This window comes from Adiantum capillus-veneris, chromosome 5 (genome assembly GCF_014529385.1).
Source record: "Adiantum capillus-veneris isolate H3 chromosome 5, ASM1452938v2, whole genome shotgun sequence".
NCBI classification, from domain to species: domain Eukaryota; kingdom Viridiplantae; phylum Streptophyta; class Polypodiopsida; order Polypodiales; family Pteridaceae; genus Adiantum; species Adiantum capillus-veneris.
This window is the reverse complement of record NC_140935.1, coordinates 6,681,085-6,698,436: the sequence shown is the minus strand read 5'-3', so window position 1 is coordinate 6,698,436 and position 17,352 is coordinate 6,681,085. Positions and strand designations below refer to the sequence as shown.

Below are 17,352 nucleotides of genomic sequence, written 5' to 3'. Positions count from 1 at the left end.
TACTACCCATAGAGTTTCTAATTCCAACTCTACGAGTAGCGAAACGCTTAGAATGGACAGGGCATGAGATCTCTTCAAGAATAGATGATCTTGAAAAGCTAGATGAACTCCGCTTGAGAGCTGTAGCTTCAATCTATGCTAAAAAGAGAAGACAAAAAGAGTTTTTTGACAAGCATGTGCGCACTAAAGAGTTCAAAACAGGTGATTATGTACTTGTTTATACTTTGAAGCAACATGCCAAGAAACTTAAAAAGCGAGGGATGGGACCCTTTGTGATTAGTGATCTATCACAAAGAGGAGCTGTCAAGCTTGATACATTAGCAGGTGAAGAAATGCCGAACTAGATTAGTGGATGTCGACTGAAGAAATATCATTTACCACTCACACACGATATGCTTCAACAAATTCATCAAGGAAAATAACGAATGAAGGAAAAACAGAGAGTACGAGAAGAAGCTCAAGCAGAAGCAAAGGAGCGAATTGCAAAACGAAGACTTCTGCGACAACAACAACAAAGTGGAGCACCATTCCAAATCAATGCCATTCGACTCACGAAGTTAGATGAAAACACAGTGGAGCCAATAATTGCAGTCAAACTGGGTAGCAATCAAGTTGAATCGACGGCATTGCTTGATTCTGGAGCTCAACAAAATTTGATCTCTTTCGGATTATACCAACAACTCAAATCCAGAGGTCAACTTCGTCCTACTCCTCAAGTGTTGGAAAGTAGTACATCACACTCGTTGAAAACATTGGGCTGGACTATATTGCATGTACAAGTACATCAATCTATTTACCCACACAAATTTTATGTAGTCGAGGATGAAAGCACACAACACCAAATGATGTTCGGACAATCTTGGCAAAAAGAGTACAATGTGCAGATAGATTGGAATGTGAATGCAGTCAAAATTCAGCAGGCACAAGAACAACAGGTGTTAGCCTTTGCTCAACAATACCGGAATAATCAGCTGCAAGCAATGCAATCACTGGAAAAAGAGCCAAAAGCAAGAATGCCACTAAAGAACAACATGATACCCAAGGCCAACAGACATAAAATCCAACCATGCTAACTACATACATACGAAGTCAACGACCGCACTGCAAAGATCAAGGTTACCAAAACAAGGGAAACAAGTATGGATGCGGAAGGATAGAAATGACATGGCTAACAAACAACAATGCAACGAAAGAATTCAACCGAAGCAGATAGTTCAACCAAAAACCAAGGGCATAAAATAGATATGGATCCCAAAGAAAATGCTCAGCAATAACCCAAATGTTACTCGCATTTGGATACCGAAACAAAAACAAAAGGAACTCCCTTCAGTACAAGAAACAACGGAAGGCAGACAGCTGCATTTAAAAAAGGACAACCGACTTATGTGGATGCCAATCCGCAACAAAACAGTGGCAACCAAGGAAGTAGCAAAACACCTACGAAAACCGGCAAAAACAAGCTACCAATGGAAAGCAAAAGAAATACGGTCTACGGCCATTTCCGCCAAGCCACTCCTCTCCATCGAAACAACTACGGCTATATCAACAGTAGCGGCAAAGCGACTGCCTTTTACAAAACAGACAATTAAACAGAGAGAAGCAGTAGAGTTACAGCTGTTACTTGCAAAGAAAAAAGGAAACCTCGACGGCAAATGCCAATAAGCATCTGGCTTATTCCCTTCTCTTGCACAACATTAATTTTTCAATGCCTTGACCGAGTATGCATAAATTAGGGCCACATTAATCGTCCAAGCATTAGCACAAATTTTTCAACCTATGCACGGCACATACTCCGAGGCGATACCTTGTCGTCCGGGAGGACTCTGGCTAGGAGGGGGGAGAGGCATTCTCAAATGCGGAACCAATAGCAGAAAGAGCAAAAAAGGGCATGATTTTCGACTATTTTAAAGGTTGTTGTTTGATTGCGAAATTTTCTGGACTAACCAAGTACATATGCCCTTATACAGCATGTATCTATAGGTATATGGGGCCAAATGCCAAACCAAGCCCCTAGGTGTATGTATATAAGTAGAAATAGCCCTTTTTCGGACAAAATATTGATAAAACGGAGAAATTCGGCCATCAAAATTGCATGTGAGTGTACATAATGTTTGGCGGTGATGTTTGTGATTTATTTTGATTTTTGGAAATTTTTTGGGTTTGATTTGCTATTTTCCTTTTAATATTGCTAATTTTCAACAGAAAAACTTCAAAAATACAAAAAGCAGGTGAAAAACGGTTGTAATGAAAAACAAAAAAATATGGGGATGATCAATGACCATAGGACAACCTATGGTACAGTGGGGGTGCAATTATGAGACTGGAGCGGAAAGCGTGTTTTGGCCAGATTTTGACCGAAATGCCAAATTTCTGATAAACATGGCAAATGGAGTCCAAATCAAGAAATTTTTGACCCTAAGTCGCATCTCGCAAGAAGTTGGGAGCACATGTCAAATTTCATGAAAAGTGGTTCGGGGACCTCCATTATAAGAAATTTTCACCTCATTTTTAGCTCATTTTCACTATTGACCTTTTGGAGAGAGCTTCTGCCACCTAGAGCGAACGGACCTTCCAACAGCTTCTACAACACGCACGACTACCCAACGGGCTTCAGACATGAGAGGTAGGCTCACCACCTTGAGCTTTTCGCGCATGTTTGTCGTTTTGTCGCAAAAACTAGCGTAGGGTTCACACACAAAGCGGACGGTAGAGACCTACAAGTAGAGGCGGCCACCTAACGGCTAACCCAAAAGCAACGAGACTTCATCGGCAGCTTACCCTAGCATAGGAGACCAGTCTTGGATATCCAAAGGCAGTAGAAAACCATCAAGAAAAACCCTATTTCCTAGAATCCCGCAAGAGGCCACCAAATGGGAAATCGGCGAAAAGGCGCCCAAGTGCTACCAAAATTCATGGGTAGGAGCATCTCGACATGCTCGACAAGTCTATGTGGCCCACATGACCAAAAAGTGACCTAAAGCGGCACTAAACTTTAGAAACGGCATCAAACACACAAAGCGTCAAATAGCTCTCGCGACCAAACCGCATGCCCGTTTGCCACCAAACTTCACGAGCGGCTTTCTTAGACCATCAACAACCAAGTCCTATGGTGGTAGACCACCACAAATCATCGAAAACATGTAAACGCAACTACGGGTGCTTCTAGAGCGACAAATTTCCAAATGAAGCTCTGGTGAAGCCAAAGTCGACAAAAACCATACGGCAAGGATCCCCAAGGGATCTGGAAGCTATGCAGACCAACATCAAGAAATTTCATCGCCAAAAAGCACTCCAAAAGTCAGGAAAAGAGGCTCGGAGGCTCTGAAGTCCACACAGGGAGTTACTTTCTATCCGTTTGACTTTTTTGTTGAAATTAGGCTTAAAAGGGACTCAGGGGGACCAAGAGTAGGCACTAGTGACAAAATCCATGCAAAAATCATCAAGAGATATCCTACGTGTAGGATGTCTCAAGGGCATTTCTGGGCACAGATCCCAACATTTTTCATCACACACATTTTTTGAATGACCTTTACATGCTATCCACCAAGTTTCATCACATTTGGACCAAAATTGACCTCATATGCATGAAAAAACGCAAAGTTAGGGCATAGAGGAAATAATGGGCCATAGACCTACCAAATCTTGTCCAAATCACATGAAACTTGCACAACACATTCACAAGCACATAACCAACCAATCTGTGTGGTCAGAAGCAAAAATTGGTGAAGTAGACATCCTACGCATAGGATGTCTATTTGACATTTTTTGGCCTACAGAGGATGTTTGTCCATTCCAGATCCAATCACATCATCATCAAGAGCTCATATACCAATTTTGAGGCCATTCTAATCATTTTTGACCCCCAACACCTTCAAGATACACTTTTTGAGCCCAAAAACACTACACGGGCTCTTACAAGCATCAATCCTTGTCCAAATCCAAATCCAAGAGCATAGCCATGTTCCATAGGCCAAGGACTATCCACAGAACAAATCCCATGCCATTTTGATGAAATAGACATCCTATGCGTAGGATGTCTCCAGCATAATTTAGACCTTCTGTGCAAAGAGTGACATCATGGGAGCCAATACCATGGTGCAATGAGCCCATATACCAATTTTCAACCCATTTGGACATCACTTGCTACCTGTTATGGACTTTCTACCCAATTTGTGACCTAAAGCATGAATCAGCCCAAAAAATCCACTTTTTGATACCCAAATCCATATCCAAGCACGTAGCCATGTTCCATAAGCCATGCACTACCAGCATGTCAAGTATCAACCAATTTGGATGAAAAAGACATCCTACGCATAGGATGTCTAAATGGCAGAATTGCACTGTGAGCACATGCACAGTTTCACAAGTTCCTTTTAAGCTTTATTTTTAATTTTCAAGTCATTTGGATAGATAAAACTCAGTTTCTCAACTAATATGGAAAAAACGCTAACTTTGGACTACTGAGTACAACAGGATCTATGGCAGCCGCGAAGTCACCGGCAAAGAAGAAAAGAATGACCATTAAGGATTACCTAGAATAAGTGGAGCCCTTCGTAATACCAGAAGGAACACTAAAGCCCACCAGCACATGAATCCAAGAAGATCTGCTAGAGTCCAACGACCTAAAGATCTACCAAGGAGTGTTCAAAGACACTGAAGGGAATGTGATCGAGCTACCAATGCTACCGCGGGAACTCAATGAGTTCGTAAGAAGAAAGATGGCCGAGTACTTGGAGAAGATTGATCTCCACAACTATTTTGAAGCAGTGCCGGGAGGGGTTGACATAAAGAGAGTCTGGGAATTTGTAACAACAATAAAAGAAGACGGAGTGGCCAGAGTAACCGATATGGAAGGCAGGCCAGAAACAGAAATAGTCATCACCGAGCAAGTTGTAGCAGATGCACTAGACCTCTCCAACAAGGGGGATAGTGTAACTAAAAGAAGAGATGATGTCAAGGTGTACACTGAGTAGAAAGGTAACTACACTTTTGAAGATATTGCCAACCCAAAACTGGCAATCATGAGTCAGTTGTACAACCAATACTTCCATATGTGTACGAAGAGGCCACAAAAGTACAGAATGCCGCCAGGAGCAATTGCCACGACATTCACTTGGGCAATGATGAAGAGCACTCCAAGGCTAATCAATTATGCAGCATATATACATGACAACCTAGTGAAGATGGGTAACAAGAAGCCCACATATATTGTGTCAGTAGAACTAATCACTAAGGTGATTTATGGGACATTGCACGCAAAAGGGAGATGGCCTGACCCCCCATCACAAAACGACTGGCTGAGGCTCAAAGAAGACAAAGAAGACGAGCCACAAAAAGCACCACAGGTTGCCACAAGATTGAAAAGACGGCTAGAGCCTGTTCAAGAAGAGCAGCCAGAGTAAAAGAAGGGAAAGAAAGAATTTGCCCAAATGCCAAAAAAAGAGACAAAGTCACAAAAAGCGGCAAGACTAGAGCGGCTGATGGAGAGATTCAGAGCAGAAAGGGCCCTTAAAGGCGATTTGAGTGAACTTTGGAATCCGTCTCTAGAAGCAATGTCGGGATCATCCAGAAGGGTACAAAGGGACAGATTCGAAGATTATATTAAAAATTTTGAGATTCTTGATGCCACATCAGAAAATATTCCACATGTACCTTTTACAGAAGAGGAAGTGGAGCAGGTACGATAGAAACTGTTGGACAAGCAGGAGAGCCAAGAGAGAGAAAGGAAGACTAAGGCAGACCGAGATTTAAAGAAAAAGCCTACATCTCCACCGGCTAGCCCTGAGTCCAGCCCACCACCCTCACCACCTCCTCGTAGCCCTCCACGAGAAGACAAAGAGGAACAAGACAAACCAGCAGAACAAGAAGAGGGCAAGCAAGAGCAGAGCCAGGAGCAAGAACCAAAGGAAGAGGCTAAGCCTCGAAGTGGGCAACCAGAGCAAAATGAGTCATATAACACATTTCTGGACGTGCTAGCAGCTGGATACACAAAAGAAGAGGCTGCCACAGTCGCATTCGACTTGGCAAGCACAGGGCCTAAGGAGCAAATGCAAAGCATCAGGTTAGTAGAACTAAAGGAGATGGCCACAGATACAGTGGACCTGCACCCGCCCTCCAACGATTGGGATGTGGTGATGATGAAGTTAACCGAATTAAGAGCGCAGTCCATGGCTTCAGAAAGTGAGATGGAAGCTCTCAATGCCAGTGAAGTAAAGATAAAGCTGGAAGTAGACTCTTTACAAGGACAAATTCAAAGGCAGAAAGAGAGAGAAGCGGAGCTACAAGCTAGTCTAGCAAGGGCATTGCAAAGATGCCAGGAAATGGAAAAAGAAAATCGGGCAGCATCCCAAAAAATGCAAGGAGTCGAAGAGGAGTATAAGCAACTCAACAAATCATTGATAGATGCAGAGAGGGAAAGGGATAACCTGACCCTACAGCTGGTTGAGGAGTCTAAAGAAGTTGAAGCAATGTGAAACGCCAAAGAAAAGGCAGAGATAGATCAAGAAGCCAGCCAGGATGAGGTCCTTGAGCTCAAGGACCAGCTTAAAGTGAAAGATCAAACCATCCAGAGGCTACTGGCATCTCCTTCCAGAGTCAGAGCTACTAGCTCGACTCACATCACTACGGAAAGCCAAATTTATGAAGAACAGATGCAAGAACTTCAGAAGGAGCTAACTCTAGAGAAAAAGCAATGATTGATGATGGCAGAAGGGTCAATTGTTATGCAAACACGAATGGAAGAAGAACAAAAAGCCATGCAAGAGGAATTAGAAAGTGTCAAAAGAAAGCTCGAGGAGGCGGAAAAGATAAACGCCGAGTTGAACGAACTCCTCGTGAATATGGGAGAAGAAGCTGAAACAGAAAAACAGAAACTCCTAAAGAAGATTGAGGAGCTGAGAGGGAAGCAAGCCGGAGAGCAAGAAGGCACAAGGCCAACAGCCAATGAAGGCATAGATTTAGAAAATGTGGCAAATCCTGTGGACACACCTATGCAAGAGGAAATCCTAGTAGGATCCTCTCAAGAGCCACAAGATCTGATACAGGAAGAGGAAGAAAAGCTGCGTAAAGCAATAGAGGTGGAGATCAGAGAGACGACTAAGAAAGCCTTGGAATGGGAGCAGAGGGTTTTCAAGTCCATGACCATCCAGAAGATTGACGCCAACAACCTCAGGCGCGAATGGCTTCAGCCCTCTCTCCCATATCCTTTGCTAAAGTATGAAGCCGCCACCATCAATAAGCGGATTAGAGAAGAGCCGACATTGCCACTCTACAACGCAGATATCTCCCAGCCAGAAGGAGCCAGGTTAATAGTTGACTCTCAGCCAAAATGGAGGAAGGCATGGCTGACAAAGTACCCACAATACCTAATCCATTTGGTAGAGGCACCGAAAAACATCAGAGATAACCTCAGCTTTTGTCCTCTACAAGGATCAGGACGTGGAAGGCCCGGTAGATATTACAAAGGAGCCAACCCACTTGGTTGAATTATCCTAAGCTGCCGGGCTTGAAGGCAGGTGAGAGAATAAGTGTCCAATACATGGTGAAAACCCTAACGGGCGCCATCAAATTGTTCACTGGCTCACCTGGCCTTACGTGCATCATGATGAAGAAAATCTGCAAAACTCTTTTAGCAGTATTTGAGACATTCAAGCATGGCCAAGTGACAGACAGTATCTTCTTCTTCCAAGATACTTACAGGTGTGCCTATGATCTGTCTAGTCAGCCTTCCAAGGAGGTGATACATGCGTTGTATCAAAGGATAATGTTTATGCCATCCTATCACCTCCAGGCCTTTGAAGAAGCATTCTACACCGGCTTCTTCACAATAAACACTGATATTTTTGGCCCACCAATGATTAATATACATGCAAGATACGAATCACTGATCAAAATGCGTGAAACCATACGATGAAGAAGCAGCTCAACGGCTATGTCGGGGACGACATGAGCAAGGAGGGGGGGAGTGTTAGAAGCTGGACACACCCCACGAAAACTGACTACTTGGAAGATTACCATTTTTTGTAATTATTCATGTATTGAGGAAACCTGATTTTTCACCTTGTAAATATTGGGGCTTACAGAAGTTTCCAGATTGTATCCCAGTTTTGATAGTTAGATTGACTAGATGGTTGATTTGGAACTTTAGGGTTTGAGAATTGTAAGGTATATATAACACTTTTTGACCTTAATGAAAAAACCTTTTGTCATTTTTTTAAAGAGGTTTTGAAGTCTGTGAGTGAGCGTACTATGTACGAGAGAGAGTGTGAGCTTCATCTTGACGCTACATGTGCACCGGTGGTCGGAATCGAGTGCGGAGAAGTGCAACGTGTTACCCCCGACGAGAGCTATGCGCCGATACCTACATTGCGCGCGTACGATCCGGTTTTTCGAGCTCCTTCTACGAGCTTCATCTGGTGATTTGGTGAGCATACGTTGTCCGATTTTGCATTGCAGCATATCCACGCGTTCACATTGAGTAGAGCTACACATTAGGCACTTCAAAATTCGGAAACAAAGACCTGCAAATTTCAGCCAGACATCCTACATGAATTTGTACCGGGTGTTTTGGATTGGGGTTTTGGTTCATAGACCTTAAGGAGAGTGACCTATTGGTGATAGTGTTAAGTATGGAGCCTGATTTACCCTTGTAATTTTCTGTGGTAAAAGCGCACATTTGTAAGGTCCCCATTATGAGGAGAAGTCATCGTGCGTAAAGGAAAATCACTCAACAGAAACCAAAATTTTCACGACCAAGAATCAGGGGCCGGAATATTCTTGTTCGTCGGAATATTATGGTCGACGACAGCCGGAAAGTGGTCGGAAAACAACCGTCGGTTGGCTGGTGGTCGGAAGTCAATGGCCGATGGCCGGTGGCTGAATTCAAAAGCGGACTTGTCTTCTCAAGGGCGGCCACACATGGGCAGATTGGAGGGTCCGATTTGGACTTATCTACACAAGGGCGGCTACACATGGTTGCCTCTCATGAGAGAGGGCAGCCCTTTTGGCCTATAAAAGGAGGCCATTTCTACACACATTTCATAGTGTGAAGTTGATGCAACAAGGTGAGTGTGAGGTGGTGAGAGTGAAGCAAGGCGGGAGCTCCAGATCCCTTTGTAAACTACTTCTTGTTTTGAAGTACTAAAGCCATTGAGTGGCTGATTTCACGTGGACGTAACCCACATTGGGTGAACCACGTATATCGTGTGTACTCTCTCTCTCTCTCTCTCTCTCTCTCTCTCTCTCTCTCTCTCTCTACTCTATAATCTTTTGTGTGTGAAATCTATCTCTCTCCATTAAGTAATCTACTCAAATATCTATTTAGCTACGTCTTATTTCCTAACAGATAGTAGGGTCTCCTTCAAGTTCTGTGGTGTTTTGGGATTGTTTGATGGGTGTTCGGCTCTAGAAATCGTTGTAGGAAGTTTCCTCCTATGCACTCTTGAAGGCTGTGACTTAGACAATTGGTAGAGACCTCTGTAGGGATTAGTTAGGAGTCTGTTGAGTGTAGGTTGACACCTTATGCTTGCTTCCACACGCCTGTGGGTCGAGCTTCGTCCTTAGCTGACAAATCTTGTTAGGTGAGTTCTCGTTGTGCTAACGGCCGTCGCGGGACTTTAAGTGGACTTTAAGTGGGAGGTTGTTGGGGTATAAAGCCCAATGTGGTCGCCCAGGTAAGTGGGCGGGCCGCCAAGTATGTACACATATTCTTTTGTAAAAACCTAATAAGAACTCATTATGCTCTACACATTACAACAGAGCGAGTTCACCATATCGTCGTGCTCTTCTTCTCGCACTCTCTCTCACGTCGCACTTCCGCTCGTACTCCTTCACTATCCTCATTGTATTTTCTACATATAAATCCTTCGGTTCCACTCCACAATGAAGGGTGTGTGATGCGTGTGAAGTGAGAGGGAGAAGAAGAGCAGACACAGAGTGTTGGTGGAGGCCTTAATGAGGATTGGAATACCTCACTACTCCTTATTGTTGTCACCTTTGCCTTTAAATTTGAGCAATGTCCTTTTCTAAACAAAAAATGAATGATCTCTATCCATGCAAGCATAAAAGGAAAAATCATGATGTAGAAACCAGTTACAAAAATGGGTGTTCTCTTTGGTGTCATAATTTTCAAGCGATACGTAACGTTTGTGCTTGTCATCTTTCACAATTGATACAAAATCTTCCAATCCTTTCTTTATCATTCATGCTACCTCTTGTTGTCCTCTTCATTGCTTGAGATTCTTTGACCACATTAATGAATGTACATTGTAATCCTTCAACTTGTTAGTATCATGCTCCCAAGTTTCAACAAAAATTATAACATTTGTTACTTTATGTATGCAAATCGCCGTACTCCATGGATATCTATTGCAATTCCAAAAGCATACTTTCAATTTCTCATAGGTCGCACATTCTTGTTTTCTTGAGGAACTTGCCTTGAGAAGGGGAGAGAGACCAACTATCCCAAAACTCGGATACATCAAGGTGTGTATTGTTCGATTAGTGGAATGTTACAAAAGGCAAATAATTATAATGTTGATGATGGATAGACTATACGTTGGACAACTACACTTGAAACTCAGACGTTGAGATGGTTATTACAATTGTTTCATTTTGAATCTATACTACTATAATAGGGGGAGGGATCCCCCCCCCCCCCCAGACACATGGCAGGAGCTCGAGAGGAGTTCTTTCTTCCGGCCAGTGCACCCTGCAGCTCCGGTGATACAACGTGCAACTCTGTGTGTGTGTGTGTGCGTGTGTGTGTGTGTGTGTGTGTGTGTGTGTGTGTGTGTGTGTGTGTGTGTGTGTGTGAGAGAGAGAGAGAGAGAGAGAGAGAGAGAGGTGATACAACGTGCAACTCTGTGTGTGTGTGTGTGTGTGTGTGTGTGTGTGTGTGTGTGTGTGTGTGTGTGTGTGTGTGTGTGTGTGTGTGTGAGAGAGAGAGAGAGAGAGAGAGAGAGAGAGAGGTGATACAACGTGCAACTCTGTGTGTGTGTGTGTGTGTGTGTGTGTGTGTGTGTGTGTGTGTGTGTGTGTGTGTGAGAGAGAGAGAGAGAGAGGTGATACAACGTGCAACTCTGTCTGTGTATGTGTGTGTGTGTGTGTGTGTGTGTGTGTGTGAGAGAGAGAGAGAGAGAGAGAGAGAGGTGATACAACGTGCAACTCTGTGTGTGTGTGTGTGTGTGTGTGTGTGTGTGTGTGTGTGTGTGTGAGAGAGAGAGAGAGAGAGAGAGAGAGAGGTGTGGCGGTGTCTCAAGCCACGTATCAAAAAATCTACTTTTCGACCAATTAAACTTACATGAGATATTGAGAGTGAAGGAATTCTCTGAGGAGTGATAGAGCATGTGGCGGTGGGTATTGACTAATGGGAGTGATCGTGCAATAATTCAATGGGCCTTCAAGTAGAGCCGCTTTGAATGCAGATAAGTACTACAAGGGCTTTTCCTCTCTTATTTTACTTGGTAGATTTCGCCATGATAACTGACTTTATCTAGTTACCGAGTCAAGTCTACACACAAATTGGAACAAGTTGTCTTTGACTCGCAGCAATATAGTAATTGATACGGGTCGATGGGCACACACACACACACACACACACAGAGAACTAAAAATTGACCATGCAGTGGACTCCAAAGTTTAAAAGGGGAGAGAGAGAGAGAGAGAGAGAGAGAGAGAGAGAGAGAGAGAGAGAGAGAGAGAGACTCTCTATAACCATGCGTAATTATGGGGTGTCTCTCTCTCTCTCTCTCTCTCTCTCTCTCTCTCTCTTCTTCCCTCTCGCATTCGCATGTTGGGTCACTTGGGCTACAATGCCTTCTTGGATTGAAGATAAATTGATCAAATGCGTGATTCTTGGAAAGATGAAAATCCAAAATTTTGAGCTATCATTTACTCTCTGAATCCAAATCCAGGCAGATTTTTTCCTTTTCTTTTGCTCTAAATTGGGATAATTTGAATGTGAAAGCGACGTAATTGTAAGCTAAGGCATCCCTTATCTTGGTTCATGGAGATACTTATTCTCATACAAAGGCTTGGGAAAAGATAGATTCGCTTTATCCAAAGCCTGTTCAAAATGGAAATTGGTCGGCTCAAATTTGGGCAAGAAGGTTTTCAAACCGGTCCAAAGTATGGAATTTTTAGTGTGATTATCCCTCTCAAATTAAGAGTTAAGCTACTCATATGTGTGTGAAAAGGTTCCAAAGCAAGGTCCACAAAAAATGTTTCCGGAGTTCTGATTGCAGTAGGTGGTAGTACATGGAGAAAACCCAGTGTTGCTTTAGTAGAGGGGGTCACAGGTGCCTTGTAGTTAGGGATGCCCATTGCTCAATTGCAAAATGTTTGATGAACGAAAGAAGACAAGAGGAATGTGTGTACCAAGCAGTGTTTGGGAAAAATGTGTCTCAGCTTAATATCGTGTTGTTTCCAATTTCAAAAATGCCGGTTGAGGGCAAGGGGAAAAGAAAAAATTCCGCCTCAAAATAGAAAAAAATAGTGTAAAAACCGGAAAAATACCCCTAATTTTCTAAAATTTCCTCTTGGAAAACTCAAGGAAAGGTGTTTGAAAAAATGATTTTTCCCGAACACTGGTACCAAGGAGCTTGCACGTGAGATGGTCAGGAGTCAGGGCTGAGGAGTCGTCACGACTCACGAGAGAGAGAGAGAGAGAGAGAGAGAGAGAGCTCAGAGGTCCAACAAGTTCCCAAGTTCCAACAGTGAATCCAAAGCAAAGCGCAAGCCTGCAACCTTAATCCAACTTGAGAGTTTGTGCTGCTTAGCACCTTCAAGGCTTCAAGGCTTCAACAAATTGCACGCTTGCGCATCCCTTTTAGATTAATATTTTCTGTTCTCAACTTCTCATGTGTGTTACACTGTTAGAGTCTAGAGAGGAGGTCCGAGGAGCCTGTGTGTGTGTGTGTGTGTGTGTGTGAGAGAGAGAGAGAGAGAGAGAGAGAGAGATCACACGTGTGGTACTTAGGCTATATGTGTGCGAGAAAGCGATAAGAGTCGAGTATCAGATTTTCAACTTTCAACCACCTCGCCAAGTAGACGTTACTCCTTTCGGGAGTCCCGACTGTCCCACCTTCATTTTATTCCTCACCCTCTTCTCTTTTCTCTTTACTACAAAGTTCTACCACCCACGACATTCTCTCATCCTTGCGCTTATTAATTTGTGTGCGGTGTCTCATGCAGTGAGAGAGAAAGATTGTGTGTTTCAGAGAGTTAGGATCTTTGTTTGTGTGTGCAAACCAACTACCTCTGTCTCTCTCTCTCTCTCTCTCTCTCTCTCTCTCTCAGTTTTGCAAGCTTTGCCTTCCAATGTACCCCAGCCACCCACAGCTTCACGCTCAATCAAAGGTAGATGCAATGTCCGTTTTGGCTTGTTCTTAAAGCCACTATTGTTTACCTCACTTTATTTGAGCTATAAGCCACTTCCTCTTCTGCAAATTACGCGCTCCCAGAACGTTGCAATGAGCAGGTGCATAGTCTTGAGAGGAGGATTAAAATCAGGTGACAGAGTGGGAGCAGCTATCAAGAAGAGAGTGCACTTTGTGGATGAGGCGAACGTGAGCATAATTACGGACAATGAAGGTCCAACATCGGGGTTGAAAACATGGAGTCTAAATGAGGGCACTCAAGAATTGGCCTGTGGTGTTGATGTCAATGCACAGGTTGCTGACGATCTGATGCAAGAAGGACTACATTTTCTGGATTCATGCCAAGTTACCGAGGGAAACCCGAATGCAGTTAAGGATGCTTCACTTTCATCTACTGAGAAAGAGAATTGGACCTCAACAACACCACCTCCATATGCAAGCTATGAGTTGGCCAGTCTCCATGGAGTGCCCTGCGGTTCACATCTTCCAGTCAGCGGGCCTGTGCAGAGGCAACTTACATTTGGTGTTGAGCCACCAGCTAGTGAAGAGCAATGCCACAGCAAATTTGTGTTCACACACAAGAAAAACTTGTCAAGGTCGCAAAATTGTTACAAAGTGGCTCCTGAGGTGGAGGAGGGAGTGCTCCCAATGAACGATTTGCACTCGCGGATGCAAGCACGCGGTCTTGCACTTGAGGATCCATTCAGGAAGCGATGTGCTTGGATTACTCCACATAGTGGTTAGAGCTTGGGATCTCTCTCATCTTGTGTGAGTGTGGGTGTAGGTGTGTGTGTTGTTTGGGTTTGTTTTTTTTTTTGGGTGGGGGGGGGGAGTGCTAATTGGGGCGTGTTGTGTACTTATTGAATGTGCTAATTGGGGTGTTTACATGAGATGACTGCAAGCAACAAACAAGAATAGACTCTGCACGAATTGATGTGTGTGTGTGTGTGTGTGTGCAGATGCGGTGTATGTGGCCTACCATGATGAGGAGTGGGGGTTGCCAGTGCATGAGGACAGGTACAAAACAATGTTGCACCTAGCAGTGGGATGATTTTTAGTAGTGAGAGAGTGGATGTGTGTATATGCTTGTGTGTGTGTGTGTGTGTGTGTGTGTGTGTGTGTGTGTGTGTGAGAGAGAGAGAGAGAGAGAGAGAGAGAGAGATGATATAAGCTGATGAGAAGAATGTTGTGGGTATGGTGATACCGGCAGGCGGCTGTTCGAGCTGCTGGTGTTTGCAGGCGCGCAAGCAGAGATTGCATGGTCCACCCTCCTCGCCAAACGGGAAGTGTACAGGTACCTTGTATACTCATCATCACTCCTCTTTCTTTCCAGCTCGTCTCGCCCATTGCATTCTTCATCATGATTCTGTAAAATGTGTGTGACTCCCACAACACTTGTCTTCTTCCTTTCCTTTTTCCCTGCAACTGGCCCATATTGTGTACAGCTTTCACCCTTTTCCCTGAGAACATTCCAAGGTAAAACTGCAAAGTTCATATGCTGCACATGGCTTGTAATATATGATCCATGTTATGTGAGTGCACCACTCGTTTTATTTGTAGCATGAGCATGTTCAAATCCGCTCTTTATGACTCGTTTGTCTCGCCCTTGCGCACAAAAAGACGTACAGGACCTATAGCAATGTTCATATACCCTCTTGAACATTTCCGAGTTTGGTTCATGTGCCCTCCATATCCTACTAGTTTATGAACGTGAAAGATCTCATGGGAGTCATTTTTGCCATGCAAGATTGAACTTTTTTGGATCCTCTTTATTTGCTTGGGTCATGGTATCAATGGTCGCAATCCACAGGCGCCTTATTGTTTAATCACCCCATCACTTAATTAGGGTGTCAATCATGCAAAACTAATATCAGGATCTCAATTAGCTAATCTCTAGATTGCCCCACCCTCTCAACCCTCTCACAATTGGAATTTGAACAACTGCTCAAAAAAACCTAGGTTAGTGTAATCCCACCTACAAATTTTGAGATTTATCTCTGAATTTCCAATTTCAAGGTGAGAAAACCTGAAAAGTTTAGAGAAATTTAGTGTAAAGATAGTTAACTCCCTCTAAAGTATAGGTTTTCCAAGTTTTTGGAAAAATAAAACAATTTCCGAGCATAGTTACCCCACCACTATGTGAGAGGCCAACGCCTTAGCCACTAATATCATGTATCTTGAAATTACAACTCTTATAATTTCGAGACTAGTTCTTAGGAGCAATAACCCTAGGAAGGCCTCCTCTGCGTTGGAAGCATTGGAACGAACGAATCCGCTCTCTATGATAGGTTCGTACTAGTGGTTTTATGGGTCAGCTCAATCAATGTGTTTTCCAATAGTTTGGGATTTTTTGAAATCTGCGTGGTGCAAGAATCTCATTCCTTGATCATTTCACACTTTTCCAAAGTTCTCTAGAGAAAGCAAAAATGAAAGATGTTAAATTTTTTGGTTAGTATTTTAAACAAAAAATTAATACTAACAAAAACAGCTACTATCAAAGGCAGAGTCCCTTTGAGGATTCATAGGGATTAGGGTGTACGAATGTGTTGTGATTAACGACATGCCTTCACTATAAAACACACTATAGTCCCTACGAAGTGTTTGAATGATCAAATTTTTCAATGACTGGCTTGTTTAGTAAATTCATCCCCAAGTAAGCCAACAAATTGAAAATTGATCAAATCTTGAAATAGCTTTGTCTAGGTTCCTTTTCACAAATGTTATAGAGGGAAATTTCATGTCGGGCATATCAAAGTTACAATAGGAGACGTGACTGGCAATCTTTTACCCAAATTTGGATCTTGGATCAAGCAAATTGGAACAAACAATGCCATCATGTATAATAACCATGTCAAGAATGATAACCATCAAAAATTTTGTCCACTTTCTTCACACACAAGGACCCTGATTGCTTGCACGAAATAAAAAGTAAGTGATATAGCTTTGATTATATTTTGCAGAAATGTTTTTGCCCAATTCGATCCAGCCACTCTTGCAAGTTATGACATAGCAAAGGTGGCATCTTTGAGGTCACACAATAATGACATGATGAGAAGCGAGGCGAGAGTGCAAAGCATTGTTAGCAATGCCAAACTGGTGATGAAGGTAGAAGAGTCACTATAAGATGGCTTGGGGTGTGTGTGTGTGTGTGTGTGTGTGTGTGTGTGTGTGTGTGTGTGTGAGAGAGAGAGAGAGAGAGTGCATTTTTGATACAGATAGTAGAGGAGTATGGATCGTTGGACGCATACCTGTGGGGGTTTGTGGGCAACCGGCCCATTGTGAACAGGTACAAGCAGGTAAACCTCATCCCAGTCCGCACCGGCAAGTCAGAGGCCATCAGCAAGGACCTGCAGCGCCGCGGCTTCCGCCATGCTGGGCCCATCGTCGTCTATTCGCTCATGCAGGCTGCTGGTTTGGCCAACGACCACCTCCTCTCCTGCTTTCGCCACCACGCCCTCCTCCAGCTGCCGCCCTCCCCCACTACTCGCCCTCACCGTCACCCTCCTCTTCGCAAACGCATTCCTGCTGCCCGCAAACCTCTTGTATCCCCCCTTTGCTGCTAATCAAAATGAAAATGCCTTTACACATCCATACCTAGTCATTTTTCCCACGATTTTTACCCCATCCAATTTGTACATCCACGCCTGCCCTAAACACCCATTGACCATGGCCCCAAATAGTTGTAGATTGCACTTCTCAAGCCAGGTGGAGAATACACATATACATCACATGTCAACATAGTCATATGCTCCGGTCGTTCCATCAATGCATTCAATCTTACCTTCTCATCATTTCTTGAGACCACTTTGAATTTGCCTTATTCAGTTTGCAGAGAGTTGCTTGTTCCATCTTGGCTACTTCTGCTCATTGCAATGCCAGTCTCTTTGATGCCTACCCACCTTATAGTGATCGGCACTTGTATCCCTATCCATTTTGGTTGCCTTTGTTCATTGTAATGTTAGTCTTCTTATGTCTA

General features: G+C 43.5%; 1 protein-coding gene across 1 annotated transcript; it reads left to right on the top strand.

Moving 5' to 3' along the window:
• Positions 1–13,118: 13,118 nt before the first annotated feature.
• LOC147456829 (uncharacterized) lies at positions 13,119–17,352 on the top strand. The gene is made up of 5 exons (XM_086511948.1): positions 13,119–14,115; positions 14,336–14,393; positions 14,587–14,670; positions 16,337–16,481; positions 16,592–17,352. The coding sequence occupies exons 1-5, from the start codon at positions 13,470–13,472 to the stop codon at positions 16,937–16,939; spliced, it is 1,281 nt and encodes a 426-aa protein (XP_086368074.1). The 5' UTR covers positions 13,119–13,469; the 3' UTR covers positions 16,940–17,352.